The 14,198-nt window shown below is 42.8% G+C and overlaps 1 protein-coding gene across 1 annotated transcript; it reads left to right on the top strand.

Annotated features, from left to right (window-relative positions):
* Positions 1–211: 211 nt before the first annotated feature.
* rpgra (retinitis pigmentosa GTPase regulator a) lies at positions 212–13,743 on the top strand. The gene is made up of 15 exons (XM_047342679.1): positions 212–306; positions 1,311–1,436; positions 1,543–1,635; positions 1,923–1,985; positions 2,068–2,226; positions 2,320–2,469; positions 2,846–3,004; positions 3,556–3,711; positions 4,181–4,305; positions 4,534–4,731; positions 5,366–5,846; positions 5,955–6,037; positions 8,638–11,707; positions 11,962–12,122; positions 12,224–13,743. The coding sequence occupies exons 1-15, from the start codon at positions 276–278 to the stop codon at positions 13,232–13,234; spliced, it is 6,066 nt and encodes a 2,021-aa protein (XP_047198635.1). The 5' UTR covers positions 212–275; the 3' UTR covers positions 13,235–13,743.
* Positions 13,744–14,198: the final 455 nt, after the last annotated feature.

Genomic DNA, 14,198 nt, shown 5'->3' with positions numbered 1-14,198 from the left:
TTAATAAGGATTAAAAATATGCATCCATCTAATATCCTGGATTTCATGGGAACTAATGTGTTGGTAAATCTTTATGTAGATGTTTTTTATTTCACTCCACACCAAACACAAAATACTAGTCTGCTCTTTATATAATCAAAAATATCAATGCCCATGACTTGATCCCTGGTTAAAACCAGGATGATCTTCCTGGTCCTCCCCTCCCTGACCTCTCCTTCATCTGCCGGTCTGAGCACAGAGCTGCATGTGACATGTGAGGGGGGGCAGTGGAGGAGATGACCGGACAGACAGATGCAGACATACCTGGTGAGACTGTTCTCTACACATACAGCCTTCATCTCTGTATGGTCCTATTTACCTTTGAATACTGCTAACGTATGTGTGTGTGTTGTAAAAACCTGTTGCTATTTCTGTCAGGCTGCCTCTTAAAGAGATGAGATGTGACAGCAGGCTGGGCCGGGATTTAGCCGGTGTTAGAGAGCAGTCAGTCAGACAGTGCGGCCTTCAGGTCCCCTGTTAAGTTAGAGAGCAGTCAGTCAGACAGTGCTGCCTTCAGGTCCCGTGTTAAGTTAGACAGCAGTCAGTCAGACAGTGCTGCCTTCAGATCCCCTGTTAAGTTAGAGAGCAGTCAGTCAGACAGTGCTGCCTTCAGATCCCCTGTTAAGTTAGAGAGCAGTCAGTCAGACAGTGCTGCCTTCAGGTCCCCTGTTAAGTTAGAGAGCAGTCAGTCAGACAGTGCTGCCTTCAGGTCCCGTGTTAAGTTAGAGAGCAGTCAGTCAGACAGTGCTGCCTTCAGGTCCCCTGTTAAGTTAGAGAGCAGTCAGTCAGACAGTGCTGCCTTCAGGTCCTGTGTTAAGTTAGAGAGCAGTCAGTCAGACAGTGCTGCCTTCAGGTACCCTGTTAAGTTAGAGAGCAGTCAGTCAGACAGTGCTGCCTTCAGATCCCCTGTTAAGTTAGAGAGCAGTCAGTCAGACAGTGCTGCCTTCAGGTCCCGTGTTAAGTTAGAGAGCAGTCAGTCAGACAGTGCTGCCTTCAGGTCCCCTGTTAAGTTAGACAGCAGTCAGTCAGACAGTGCTGCCTTCAGGTCCCCTGTTAAGTTAGACAGCAGTCAGTCAGACAGTGCTGCCTTCAGGTCCTGTGTTGAGCCTCAAATTTGGCAGCAGAACAGTGCATTCAGCTCTGTGCAGTGCAGTAATGATGTGCGTTGCCCAGCATACATACTGCATATGTGTGTCTGTGTGTCTGTGTGTGTGTGGGTAGATAGAACAAGACAAGATTTTTTTTCAAACTTTTTATTCTGTTTCCTGAAGAAACAGGAGCCATCTTCACATTTGGAAAGAGCAGCTTTGCAGACAATGTACCCAGTAAATTCTGGTTGAAGAACGACCATCCAGTGCATATATCCTGTGGTGGGGCGCACACTTCTGTCATCACAGGTACATATCTTTTTTTTTTTAAATGAATACTAACCATGCTCACTTATGGACAAAAAGTCATTTTCTGCAGCCAAGTCAAACTTTCATATCCGTTGTGGTTATGCAGACAATGGGAGGATCCTCATGTTTGGTGCCAACACCTGCGGCCAACTGGGGCTGGGATTTAAACGTGCAGCCAGTAAACCTGCCTCTGTGAAAGGTACGTCAGTTCACATTCGGACTGTAACTATAATAAGCTGAACTATTTCCTGATTAATTGCTTAATTAACAGCGAAAAGGCCCTAGGTGACAGCTCTGAATCACTTAACATTCCGAAACCCGGCAGTTCACAATCACTTATGACTTGTTGAAATCAAACAATATTTGGTATCTTGGCTCAGAAGTATATTTGCAGCAATAAATTAATATTGTTTTTGATTAATTTTGTGATCTGACTATACCAAATACTTTGTTTGTAATAATAACAGCTATGTTTTTCCCTTTTAGCCTTAAAGTCTGAGACGGTGAAGCTTGTAGCTTGTGGGAGAGATCACACAATTGTCTGCACATGTAAGATCAATAATGACCAAATGATGGATAGTTTGTGCTCAGTGGTTGTTCTCGTGTTGAACAAGGTTGTGCATGTTTCCAGGGCAGGGTTGTGTGTACGGTGCTGGCAGTAACCAGGAGGGGCAGCTCGGTTTGGGTCACTGCAGCAACACGACGTCCTTCGCCCTGCTGCCTCCCTTCTTTGACCATGCACCAGTCAGGATGCTCTCTGCAGGGTGCAACACCTCAGCTGCCTTAACAGGTTACAACACCCGCGAGAATTAACTGCTGCACATCGCCCAAACTGTATGAGTGTGTGTGTCGTTGTCGTACTACTGTTTCTGTGTGTTGGCAGAGGACGGCAGGCTGTTCATGTGGGGAGACAACTCCGTGGGTCAGCTTGGTTTAGGGGACGAGGGATCAGCAGCAGAGCCCAGAGAGGTGGATGTTGGAGAGGCGGTGATGTGGGTCTCCTGTGGATACCACCACTCAGCATTTGTCACAGGTACAACACAAACACAGCACAAGACTCAATCATTTTATTCTGTCAAACAACCTCTGTAGCACATGATTAGCAAATAGACATTTAAACAGGCAGTTTATATTAATAGATACAATAAGTTTGACACGTTTTCTATAATAATAATATTGGAAGATAAATCTGTAGCTGGGAAACTACAGATTCATCATTGTGTATTTCAACTCTATGTATTTTTCATTTAATTATTTACATATGTGCTTTTGCGTTGCCACTTTAGGGATCAATAAACTATTTATAGAAAAAAAGTGCAATCCCATTCAGAGTGATCCTACATCAATATTTTACATTCAGATGCCTTAAACCTGATTCCTCGTGTTGGGACTATTGTGTTGGTTTCCAGTGGATGGAGGTCTTTACACGTTTGGTGAAAGTGCGAATGGACGTCTTGGTCTCCAGACAGAGCAGCTCGCCAATCACACAGTCCCCCAGAGGGTGCAAGGGATTCTGGGTCGTGTCATCCAGGTGTCCTGTGGAGGGGAGCACACTGCAGCACTCACTGGTAGGTGTTAAAACTGTTGTTCCACAAACAGACGTCATCATTTATTTAACATACTCCTCTGTTTGACCTAAAGACACTAATATTTCACCTCCAGGTAATCATAGGTGCAAGAATTCAGATCCTTTACCGACTCTAGTCGAATTTAGATCAAAATCAAGTATCAATAAACATTTGAGCAGCATTTTTCTTAGCTGGTCAAAGTGGAGCTGATTTGAACTATTTTATAGGACAGTTATATTGTGTGTCTATCTCAAAATAAACCAGTCTATAGTGATATTATTTCAACGTGTTGCCAACAGAAGTGAAACTGTGTCATGGACATTTCAAAAATCTAAATCTAAGAAGTAACTCAATCACTCAGATAAATGTAATGGTGTAAAAACAACTAAACTTCTTTTGAAATATAGTGGAGTACAAGTATCATATAATGGAGACACTAAAGTAAGGTAATAATAGATAATGATTGTATTTTCAAATAATTAGAGTTACTGAGTACCACTGGTGTTAACTGTATATAACCAGTATGGCCTGTTGGTCTGTGTCTCTGCCAGAGGAGAACGTGTACACGTTCGGCAGGGGTCAGTACGGTCAGCTGGGCCATGGAACGTTTCTGTTTGAGGTCGATTTGCCAAAACCACTGGAGCACTTTTCTAACAGCAGCAACAGACACGTCTCCTGTGGAGAGAACCACACTGCTGTGATCACTGGTAAGATTTCTCTTGTCATCATAATAGCATGTAAAACAGTAAAGCCTGTTCACCTTTGTGGTTGTTCATGCATGTTTTGAATACTGTAGATTTTACTCGAGGCTTCGAAATAATGGGTTTTTTTGTGTGGATGGGGAAACTGATTCAGATCCAACTGTTTATCTTGAAATGAAACCTAAAATGACAGAAACCATCTTTTAGGAAAAAAAAGTTTGATCCATGTCCCATCCACTAACATGGAGGAGGCAGGAATTTGTGGCCTTTACTGCAGCCCTTCATAGCCGTCATAGCCTTCTGAGAAACAGTGCGACATTTTTGCCTGAGAAATAATCACTCTTCTACATTTTTTGTTCATTTTTAGTTTGTTGACAAATGGATGAATCCACGTATTATTCCAGCACAACAACAGTTGCAGGATGATAACACGAGGCAGCAGTGCTTATTTCATGTACTTTTCCCTCCTCTGCAGAGAACGGCCTGCTCTACACATTTGGTGACAGTCGTCATGGGAAACTGGGCTCAGGGGAGGAAAACTTCACAAACCAGTTCAGCCCAACACTTTGTAGACGTTTTCTCAAATACAACGTTCAGTTAGTAAGTGGATTGTTTCATCTGTAGCTCCAAGTGTGTGCCTCTCAACTATATTTTAGCAAAACAATAAGCCCAAAACTCTGCAGCTGGAATCTCTGTGTAACTGCTGTCTATCTCCTAGGTGGTATATCCTTTGTGTCTGAGAGTAAATCAGTCTAAGTGGTTGTTGAGGCCGATTAGAGGAATCATACAGCACACAGTTATAAACTCCATGTGTTTTCCTACATTCAGGTGTCCTGCGGTTGTAACCACATGCTAGTACTGGCTGCACCCAAACCACCAGAGAGCCATGAGGTGGTGCCAGAGAAGGATGTCACCATCAATGAGAGCTTGTTGCGTTTAGAAATGCTCCTGTTAGACACTTTGACGGATCCAACTCCACTGGTCCCAAAGTCGGCCCTCGCTGCTCGAGCTCGCCACAGAGAGAAAGTGAGAACCTACTTCTAATTCTAACGATAAATTGACGAAACTGTCCGTCTCTATTTCCATTTTCTCAACAACTCCTCATCCGATTGACTTCAATCTTTGTGGATGTATCCGTGAGAATCCATGGAAGCGCAGTTTTGACTGTAATGTTTTTTGAATGAGAGGTTGTTGAGAAAACCGCAGGATTAAAACATACAAGCTGAAAAATCAATCAATCCATTCATACCATTTACTGTGTCCAGGTCACTTTCATTTAAAACATTGGAAATGAATGTTACTATTACTGCTGGGTAGTACTGAAAATATATAATAAGACAAATAAATAATTTATGCCTTAGTGGCTTCTCATCATAATTTGGCTGGTATGACGATGAAAAAGATATTTAACTGGCTTTCATGTGGTATTAAAACGTCTGGAACAGTCTCCTGCTCAAATCCTAGAAATATATAGATATTTTTTGTTTTAGCGTCAGATAATTGTAATCATTGTTTAAATCCAGTAGGGGACAGTGTTGCACCAACATGTGCCTCTGCTGTAGTGCCACTAGCTAACTGTTGGAGGAGCTCAATAGATGGGACATAAACCTTTAGCTCAGTAATGATTATTTTGCTGTTTACCTCCTCTTGTGTTTTTCAGGAGAGCTCTGTGGATCTGTTTGGAGAAATGTTCCAGAACCTCCCACGTTTGAACTCTGACTTCCTCAACGCCTCCTGGCAAACATCCAGGAACGTCTTAAGCCGCACGACACGTTCAAAGGATGTGACCACCCCTTCATCACCCCCCAAACCCCTGTCAGACGCACCACCAAGCCCACCACTCTCACCCGCACCTCTGTCCGAATCCGTATCCTCCAAGCCATCAAGCTTACATTCTCAATCATCACTTCAGAGTAAATTCCATAGAGCCTCCTCCTCTACGTCTGATCCCAAAGACTTTCCCTCTTCCATGCCGTCGCCAAAGTCTGTAACTAAACGTAACCCGAACGTTCTCTTCCCAAAGAGGATTGGAAAAAATAGAGTCCAACACACGTCGGGTGCTAAGAAGGCCTTAAATGGCAGAATGTCATCACACACTACAGGTCTCAGAGAGAGAGAAGGCCTCGCCTCATCACAAACAGGTATATTACACCTGTAATTTGAACAGTGCTTGTTGCAGATCCATGTAAATCCATTAAAAAAATATTAGATGTTACAGATGTTAAACACACTCTTGTCTTCTGTTTCAGAGGGAGAAAATGTTCAGAGACAAGTGATCAGTGAAGATTTGCAGAACAGAAGAGCAGTCGACTCTGACATTTTGCCAGATACGGTGAGAGAGAAAAAATACATAAATGGAATAAAAACAAGTAGATAAGAATATATACAGTGGAATGCATTGCACTTAAGACATTGGATTGCACAGGCAGAATGAATATTGCAGTTAAACCAGAGTGAAAGTGGAGTTCATAATGGGTGTGTGTAGCACATTGTTCATAGTTGGATGTTATTTTCCCCTGTAGGCTCCTTGGTTGTGGTCGAGGTTGTGTGCACTCCAGGGCAGGAAGAGGCAATGTTTAACACTCATTGAGTTTTCCAAGAAATGTGCATAGCTCAGCAATGTGTGTGTGTGTGTGTGTGTGTGTGTGTGTGTGTGTGTGTGTGTGTGTGTGTGTGTGTGTGTGTGTCTGCAGCCTGTGTGTTTGTGTGTTTTAGTGTCTCAATATTTCACATTCATTTGCTTTTTAGTTTGGATTGATTCTACTAATAAACAAATGTTGTTGGGCCACACACACACACACACACACAGAGAGACACACACACACACATATACACACACACACACACACACACACACACACACACACACACACACACACACACACACACACACACACACACACACACTCTTATAAACTTACACACACACACACAATGCTTTGGAAGAGTTGGCAGGATCTTTGCCACATCTCATCAGCGTTTCCACTGCCAGGGATGAGGCAAGCTGTGGAGTAATGTATGAACATGTGGTGCTCAGTAACTCCTTCCTCTCCTGGCTGTAGTTTTTAAAAGTACAGAGGTATTTTTTACAACTCATACTCATTAATAATAATAACAATAATAATGATAATACGCTTTATTTGTGTAGCACTTTTCCTTACAAAGTTTCAAAGTGCTTCACAAGAGGATAAAACAATAGAATTAAGTAACTAAAATGAAAAAGTGACTCACATGCTGGCATTTTCTTTTCTTATATAATTGAGTTCTGCAAATCTGACAGCATTCACACAGTGCATCTATGGGCAGTCTTTTTTCTATGAGAAGTAATGTGGGATTCAGTATCTTGCCCAAGACTGGGGAAGACTGGGATCAAGCCACCGACCTTCTGGTTAGAAGAGGCCTCAGCCACAGCCTCAGCCACAGCCGCCAGCCATGATGAATTTATCATCAAACAATTCCTTATTTACACATTTAGTAGTTATCATCACATCGAGTCATGTTTCTGGCTACACGAAGACTGTATGTCAAATATTTTTAATCTCTATTATCTCTGTTTTTGGTCTCCACCAGCCACTGAGGGAACTACCTGTGTCTTTCACTGCTATTCTACACTTTATTCACCAGGCAGTCTGTACCTGCATCTGTGTGGTGCTGAGCATTTAGTGCACAGTGGGTTTTTTGGAGCTTTTTCAGCTTCCTGTGGTGGCTGAAAATGACACAGTATCTCTGATAACCTGTTATCAGAGATACTGAGGCATTCTGCCAGCTCCATAGACTGCAGATACAAAGGCTCCATCAATCTGGCCATGCTGGAGGTTCGGCTGATACTTAATGATAATCCAGCACAATTTTTTACTCTGAGCGACTCCTTTTACATTGTCACATTGATTCCACATTGTCATTTGACACATTATCATTAAGAATATTGATTATAAACATTTTAAAACAAGTGAAACAAATGCGTATGGTATTTTTCATTACATTAAAACATTATGGACTCAGTTTAGGTCTTTAAGTGATTCAATTTAGGTTTTGTGCACTAAGAATGGCATCATATTTTAAAAACCTATGTTTTGAATGTTAAAATGTAATATGCAAGTTACTTAAAATGTCCTAAAGTGGATATTACCCCTAGAAATGTAGTGAAGTGTAGTATATATAAAGTTGCATCCATTTGAAATACTGAAATACAAGAAACTCAATATTATATGCAGTAGTACTCCAGTGGCTGTACCTCTCCTTTGCTCTGTTGTGTAGGCCTTGATGTGTGACAGAGAAATAATCTAGAGAGGTACAAAAGATAATTAAACTAATTAAACATCACCTCACTGACCCCAAGTTAACCACCATCTCTTTATCTCTACTGTAAAAGGAAAACACAAGTATTACTCTTCTTTTCTCCACCGTCACCATGGTTTTCTCTCACGCCCACACCAACGACAGATTTGTTGATGACTGATTTGTTATGTTTGCCCACCATCAACATATGTCCTGTGATATTCTTGGTATTATTATTGAAATCTACCTAAACGCCATAACAAGCCATGATTTCCCTTTGAAATTTTATACCACTTCCTTTATACTTTTTTGTTAAAAATTATACTGTGCAGAAATGTAATTGTACAGTTAATCTCAAAATATACCAAATAATGTATTTTTGGGTTGTTGCTGACATGATGATGTATATACACTGTTATATAAAAAATAACTATTGTAAATATTGTTAATGAATAACAGCCACATCTGAAATTATAGGGTCAGATGAAATTTGGCAGTAAAATGTCATAATTACATGTGCAGTCACATTGATTGCAGGCCCGTTGCTGTGCTTGTACAACTTTTTTAAAAACTCAGCATATGACCTTTTTCTGCCTGTTTTATTTTTAATTTCACATTTTCACAAATCTCTGCTTTCTCTTTGATTTATTTCAGGAAAAGAAAAAGGGCCGAGCTCTCAGAAGAACAACAAAAGACGACTTTGCGTTTGCTGAGCAGCTCCAGTCCGGAGGGAAAATAGAAAAAACTTCTCACGGGGCCTTCCCCGCCGAGCTCTTGAAAGGCTGTAGCTCTTTAAAGAAAGGAGCATCTGCAACAAAGAAAAATAACCACAAAGCCACATCCAAAGGAAAAGAGAACATCACAAAGCAGCCAAATAAAATCCAAAATCAAGATGAGAAAAAGGCACAAAAGGAGCTCTACCATGTTAAATCCACAAAACACAGTAGGAATGAACCATCAGAGTTAAATGAAAAAGCTCCACAATCTATTCATCTGACTAAAGCAGGTCAGAGAGCAACTGCAATGAAGAAAAGTGGAAGGAAAAGTACAGATTTGCAAGCAGTCCACATAAACCAGGAGGATGTGATAGATTTGATAAGGACAGCAAACCAAGAGGAATCTAACTTGTCAGCTTTGGACAAGACATCTCCTGTTATCAAGGTCACAGAAGGGAATGAAACAAACAGCATGTCTGTCCAAAGAGGAAGTTCAACTTTCAAGGGAAATGCTGCAGAGGAAGATGTCAAACGTGCACCAATCCAGATTAAAAGAACAGACGCCAAACTGGCCCCAACGAGAGATGTGCCCAAGGTTAAATCTGCAGCAGGGAAAGGTCAAAGTAAAAAGCTGTCATCGGTGAAAAAAGGAAATACACCTGTCACCACCCCTGAGAAAGCCCTCAGTGTGACGTCTACACCTGTAAAAGTCAAAGGGAAGCAACAAAAGCTCAAATCCACACCAGTCAAAAGTAAACATGTAGAAAATAATGCAGTTCAAAGTAGAAGTGAAGGACACGGTGCAGATAAATCTGTCAATAGCACGGATCAGAGAATGAAAGGTAAACCTGCAGACGAGCAGAAGTTACCTGGTGACAAGAAAGCACAGGAAAAGCCTGTGTGGGAAAAAGGAGAGGAGATCAAGGATAAAGGTGAGGCAGACACTAAGGATAATAAAGGGGCCAAGCTGAGGAGTAATAAGACTGTATCTCCACAGCAGGATACACCTACACCTGTGGTGGGTAACACACCTTCCTCACAAACCCCTCAGAGAACAGAGGAGGTTTCTGTCAGCGGTGCCAAATTCCTGCAGGCCTTTGAACCTGCTGATAGAGATCTGCTCGTTTCACAGAGAGAAGACAAGGAGGCCGAGGATAAACCAAGATGGGCACAAATTCTCAGTGACGCAGTCGCTGTTCTTCCCGCTGCTGGGATGGCAGGTGCAGCTGTGGAGGTCCTCGCTGATGCAGTTACCAGTGTACAGGCGGACATCAGCGACACAGCCGTCTCAACACCGTCCAAAGCATCCAGTCGAGGGAAACAGTTCACAAAGCAAAGTGCGATTAGGCAGGCTTCCTTCGCCTCGACATTGTCCTCTGCAGAATTGTCAAATCAAGAAGAAGAGAACGCAAAGAAACACGCTCAAGTCAGTGTCCCGTTAGAGTCTCGGAATAGAGTTCAAGAAGATGACTGCGATGATCGTGATCAGTCTGAACATGAGGCTGTGAAAAGTGACACGACCAAGCAGACAGGGGTTGAAGACTGTTCACAAACAGAAGTACACACCTTGAAAACTTCCCAGCAAGACCACGAAGAGGAGGAGGATGAAGATCAGAAAACCTCCAAGGTCTCCAGAGAAGATGTAGGAGAAGAGGATGAGAGTAAAAAGGGAGAATACAGAGAAACTGAAGATGAGGAGGAAGAGGGAGAGAGTGTAAGCAATGTGGATGACGAAGAGGAAGAAGAGGAGGAGGATAGAGGAAAAAGTAGCTGTGACAAAAAGGATGAAGCAGAGAGTGTTTCTGGAGAGGGTGAGCAAGAGGGAGATGATGAATCGGAGGAAGAAGAGGGTGAGGAGGAAACAAACTCTAGCAGTGAGGAAGAGGATGAAGGGACTGAGAAGAACAATAGTACGGAGATTGAAGAGGAGGAAGAAGGAGAAGAGGAAGAAAGCAGTGAAGTGATGGGTGAAGGTGGGAGTGAGTCTGAAGCAGTTGAAGAGGAGGAGGAGGGAAGTGAACAGTCCAATGAAGAGGAAGAGGATGAAAGTGAGGTGAGTGAGGACGAAGAAGATGAAAGTGCTGAAGAGTCGGGGAGCACAATTGGTAGCAAGAGTGAAGAGGAAGAAGAGAAGGAAGAGAAAAAGGGAAGTGACACTGCAGAGTCTGCAGGAAGTGATGAAGAGGAAGACGAAGAAGAAGAAGTAGAGGAAGAGGGTGAAACTGAGGAGCAAAAAGATGATCAAGATTCCACAGAAAGTGAGGATGAGGAGAAAGACTCAGAAGATGAAGAGTCAGATGAGAGCAAAGGAGAGAAGAAAGATGATGAGAACCAGGGTGAAGTGAGTGTTGATATTGAAGAGGAGGAAGAGGAGGACAACGAGAGTGATGAAGAGGAGGAGGAGCAAGATGAATTCAGTGAAAAAGAAGATGAGGTGTGTGAGGAAGAGGAGTTGTCAGATGAGGGGGAAAGTGAGAGAGAGGATGAAAAAGAGGATGTTACAGCAGATGAAGAAGAAGAGGGTGAGGAAGAGGTTGCAGAGGGGGAAGAAGAAGGTGAGAAGGAGAAAATAAAGAATAGTACAGAGGGTACTAAAAAGGCTAGGGCAGAGACAGAGGAAGAGGAGGAGGAAGGGGATGAGGAAGAGGATGGTGAGGAAGAAGAGAATGAAACAATGGTTAAACTGACAGAGACAAGACCCACAAATCTGAGACAGGAACAAAGTAAACAAAAGAGTGAGGATGAAGGGAGAGAAGAAGCGGGTGAGGAAGAAAAGGAGGAAAAAGAAGAGGGTTGGGAAAGAGGAAAGGTTGCAAAGGTGGCTGAGGACGAACATGAGAGTGAGGAGGAGGAAGAAGAGGAGGAAGGAGAAGAGGAGGAAGGAGAAGAGGGTCGGGAAAGAGGAAAGGTTGCAAAGGAGGAAGAAGTGGGGAGGAGGAGAAGGAAGAGAGGAGAAGGGAGGAGGTGGAAAGGAGAGGTTGCAAAGGTGGCCAAGGAAGAACATGAGAGTGAAGAGGAGGAAGAAGAGGAGGAAGGAGAAGATGAGGAAGAAGAGGGGAAGGAGAAGAGGGTCGGAAAGAGGAAAGGTTGAAAGGTGGCCAAGAGGAAGATGAGAGAGAGGAGGAGGGAAGAGGAGGAAGGAGAAGAGAGGAAGAAGAGGAAGGAGAAGAGGGTCTGGAAAGAGGAGAGGTTGCAAAGGTGGCCAAGGAAGAACATGAGAGTGAAGAGGAGGAAGAAGAGGAGGAAGGAGAAGATGAGGAAGAAGAGGAGGAAGGAGAAGAGGGTCGGGAAAGAGGAAAGGTTGCAAAGGTGGCCAAGGAAGAAAATGAGAGTGAGGAGGAGGAGGAAGAGGAAGAAGGAGAAGATGAGGAAGAAGAGGAGGAAGGAGAAGAGGGTCTGGAAAGAGGAGAGGTTGCAAAGGTGGCCAAGGAAGAACATGAGAGAGAGGAGGAGGAGGAGGAAGGAGAAGAGAGGAAGAAGGAAGAAGAGGGTCGGGAAAGAGGAAAGGTGCAAAGGTTGCAAAGGTGGCTAAGGAAGAAAATGAGGGTGAAGAGGAGGAAGAGGAGGAGGAAGGAGAAGATGAGGAAGAAGAGGAGGAAGGAGAAGAGGGTCTGGAAAGAGGAGAGGTTGCAAAGGTGGCTGAGGACGAACATGAGAGGGAGGAGGAGGAGGAAGAGGAAGAAGGAGAAGAGGGTCAGGAAACAGGAAAGGTTGCAAACGTGGCTGAGGACGAACATGAGAGTGAGGAGGAGGAAGAGGATGAGGAAGGAGAAGATGAGGAAGAAGAGGAGGAAGGAAAAGAGGGTCTGGAAAGAGGAGAGGTTGCAAAGGTGGCCAAGGAAGAACATGAGAGTGAGGAGGAGGAAGAGGAGGAGGAAGGAGAAGACGAGGAAGAAGAGGGGGAAGGAGAAGAGGGTCGGGAAAGCGGAAAGGTTGCAAAGGTGGCCAAGGTGGCCAAGGAAGAAAATGAGGGTGAGGAGGAGGAAGAGGAGGAGGAAGGAGAAGATGAGGAAGAAGAGGAGGAAGGAGAAGAGGGTCTGGAAAGAGAAGAGGTTGCAAAGGTGGCTGAGGACGAACATGAGAGGGAGGAGGAGGAGGAAGAGGAAGAAGGAGAAGAGGGTCGGGAAAAAGGAAAGGTTGCAAAGGTGGCTGAGGACGAACATGAGAGTGAGGAGGAGGAAGAGGAGGAGGAAGGAGAAGATGAGGAAGATGAGGAAGAAGAGGAGAAAGGTGAAGAAGAAGAAGAAGAAGAAGAAGAAGAAGAAGAAGAAGAAGAAGAAGAAGAAGAAGAAGAAGAAGAAGAAGAAGAAGAAGAAGAAGAAGAAGAAGAAGAAAAGACAAAAACAAAAACAAAAACAAAAACAAAAACAAAAAGACAGGACACACAGGAGTTGCCTCCGGACAGAAAAGAGAAGCAGCAGAGAGAAAAACCCAAACCAGCTCCGAGGACGAGGCAGAGAACTGCAGGAGAGAAGAACCCAGAGGAGAAGCAGTTCTGGAACAATGTTCTACCACAGTATCTGGACCTGCAGTGAAGGGTTTCACACACAAAGGCTCAGCTCAACGCTCCTGAACAGGCAAAAGGTATTCAAGTGGTATTTAGAGCAGGAGAAAGTTTTATTTTTTGTACATGAGTAAAAACGTTTTGTTTCTGTAAAAATATATTTTTAGAAAATTATATATATAAATATTTTGTAGCTGTAGAAATGTTTTGTAAATTAAACAAATACATATTTCATAGGTGTACAAAAAACAATTGTACAGACAGCAGTGGATCTTGTTAAAGATAAATAATAATATTAATTTATCAAGCTCTGGAAACATCTGCAGTATTTGTTACCAAGGCAATAATTAATGCTGGTTTTAGTCATTTCAAGGGATTTGTTGACAGTAAGAAAAATACAGACTATCGCAGAACATCCTTTAAAAATATACATTTGGTTTAAAATAAAGACATGCTTGATTACACAAGTTAAATTAACATTTTGGTTCTCTGTACATAATTGGATATGATTTGATTTAATCATTAAATTGTATATATGAATTGTTTTGTTCTTCCTGATCATATTTGTATTCCTTCTTTCTGCCTGGATTTTGTATAATTATTATGGTTGAACTACAGCAGGTGATTGTTCATATTGAAGCTGCACTAAAATCAGACCCCTCTAACATGCATGTGATATCCACTACCTGCTTTTAAAGTGCATACTGTATGTATGTTGGGGTTAAAAACATAAATTAAAATACTTAAACCTTAAAAGATTCTTCAAAATATACCCAGTGAGAGCACCAACTCAGTTTAACTCTCTGGAAACAACAGTTAAACAAAACAAGATGAAGCCCAGAGACGGCCTTGATCCCAAATCATTGCCTGTAACACCACATTAAAGTTGTCAGACCAATCCCTCAGAGCCAGGTGAGCAAAGATGGAGTCAGTTAAGTCTTTAATTCTTTCTTCACCTGACCTAAGAGCCGGGTTTAAGCTCATGCAGGCGTTAA

The sequence above is a fragment of the Hippoglossus stenolepis genome, chromosome 13 (genome assembly GCF_022539355.2).
Source record: "Hippoglossus stenolepis isolate QCI-W04-F060 chromosome 13, HSTE1.2, whole genome shotgun sequence".
NCBI classification, from domain to species: domain Eukaryota; kingdom Metazoa; phylum Chordata; class Actinopteri; order Pleuronectiformes; family Pleuronectidae; genus Hippoglossus; species Hippoglossus stenolepis.
The sequence above is the reverse complement of the archived record's forward strand: the minus strand, read 5'-3'. Positions and strand labels throughout refer to the sequence as shown.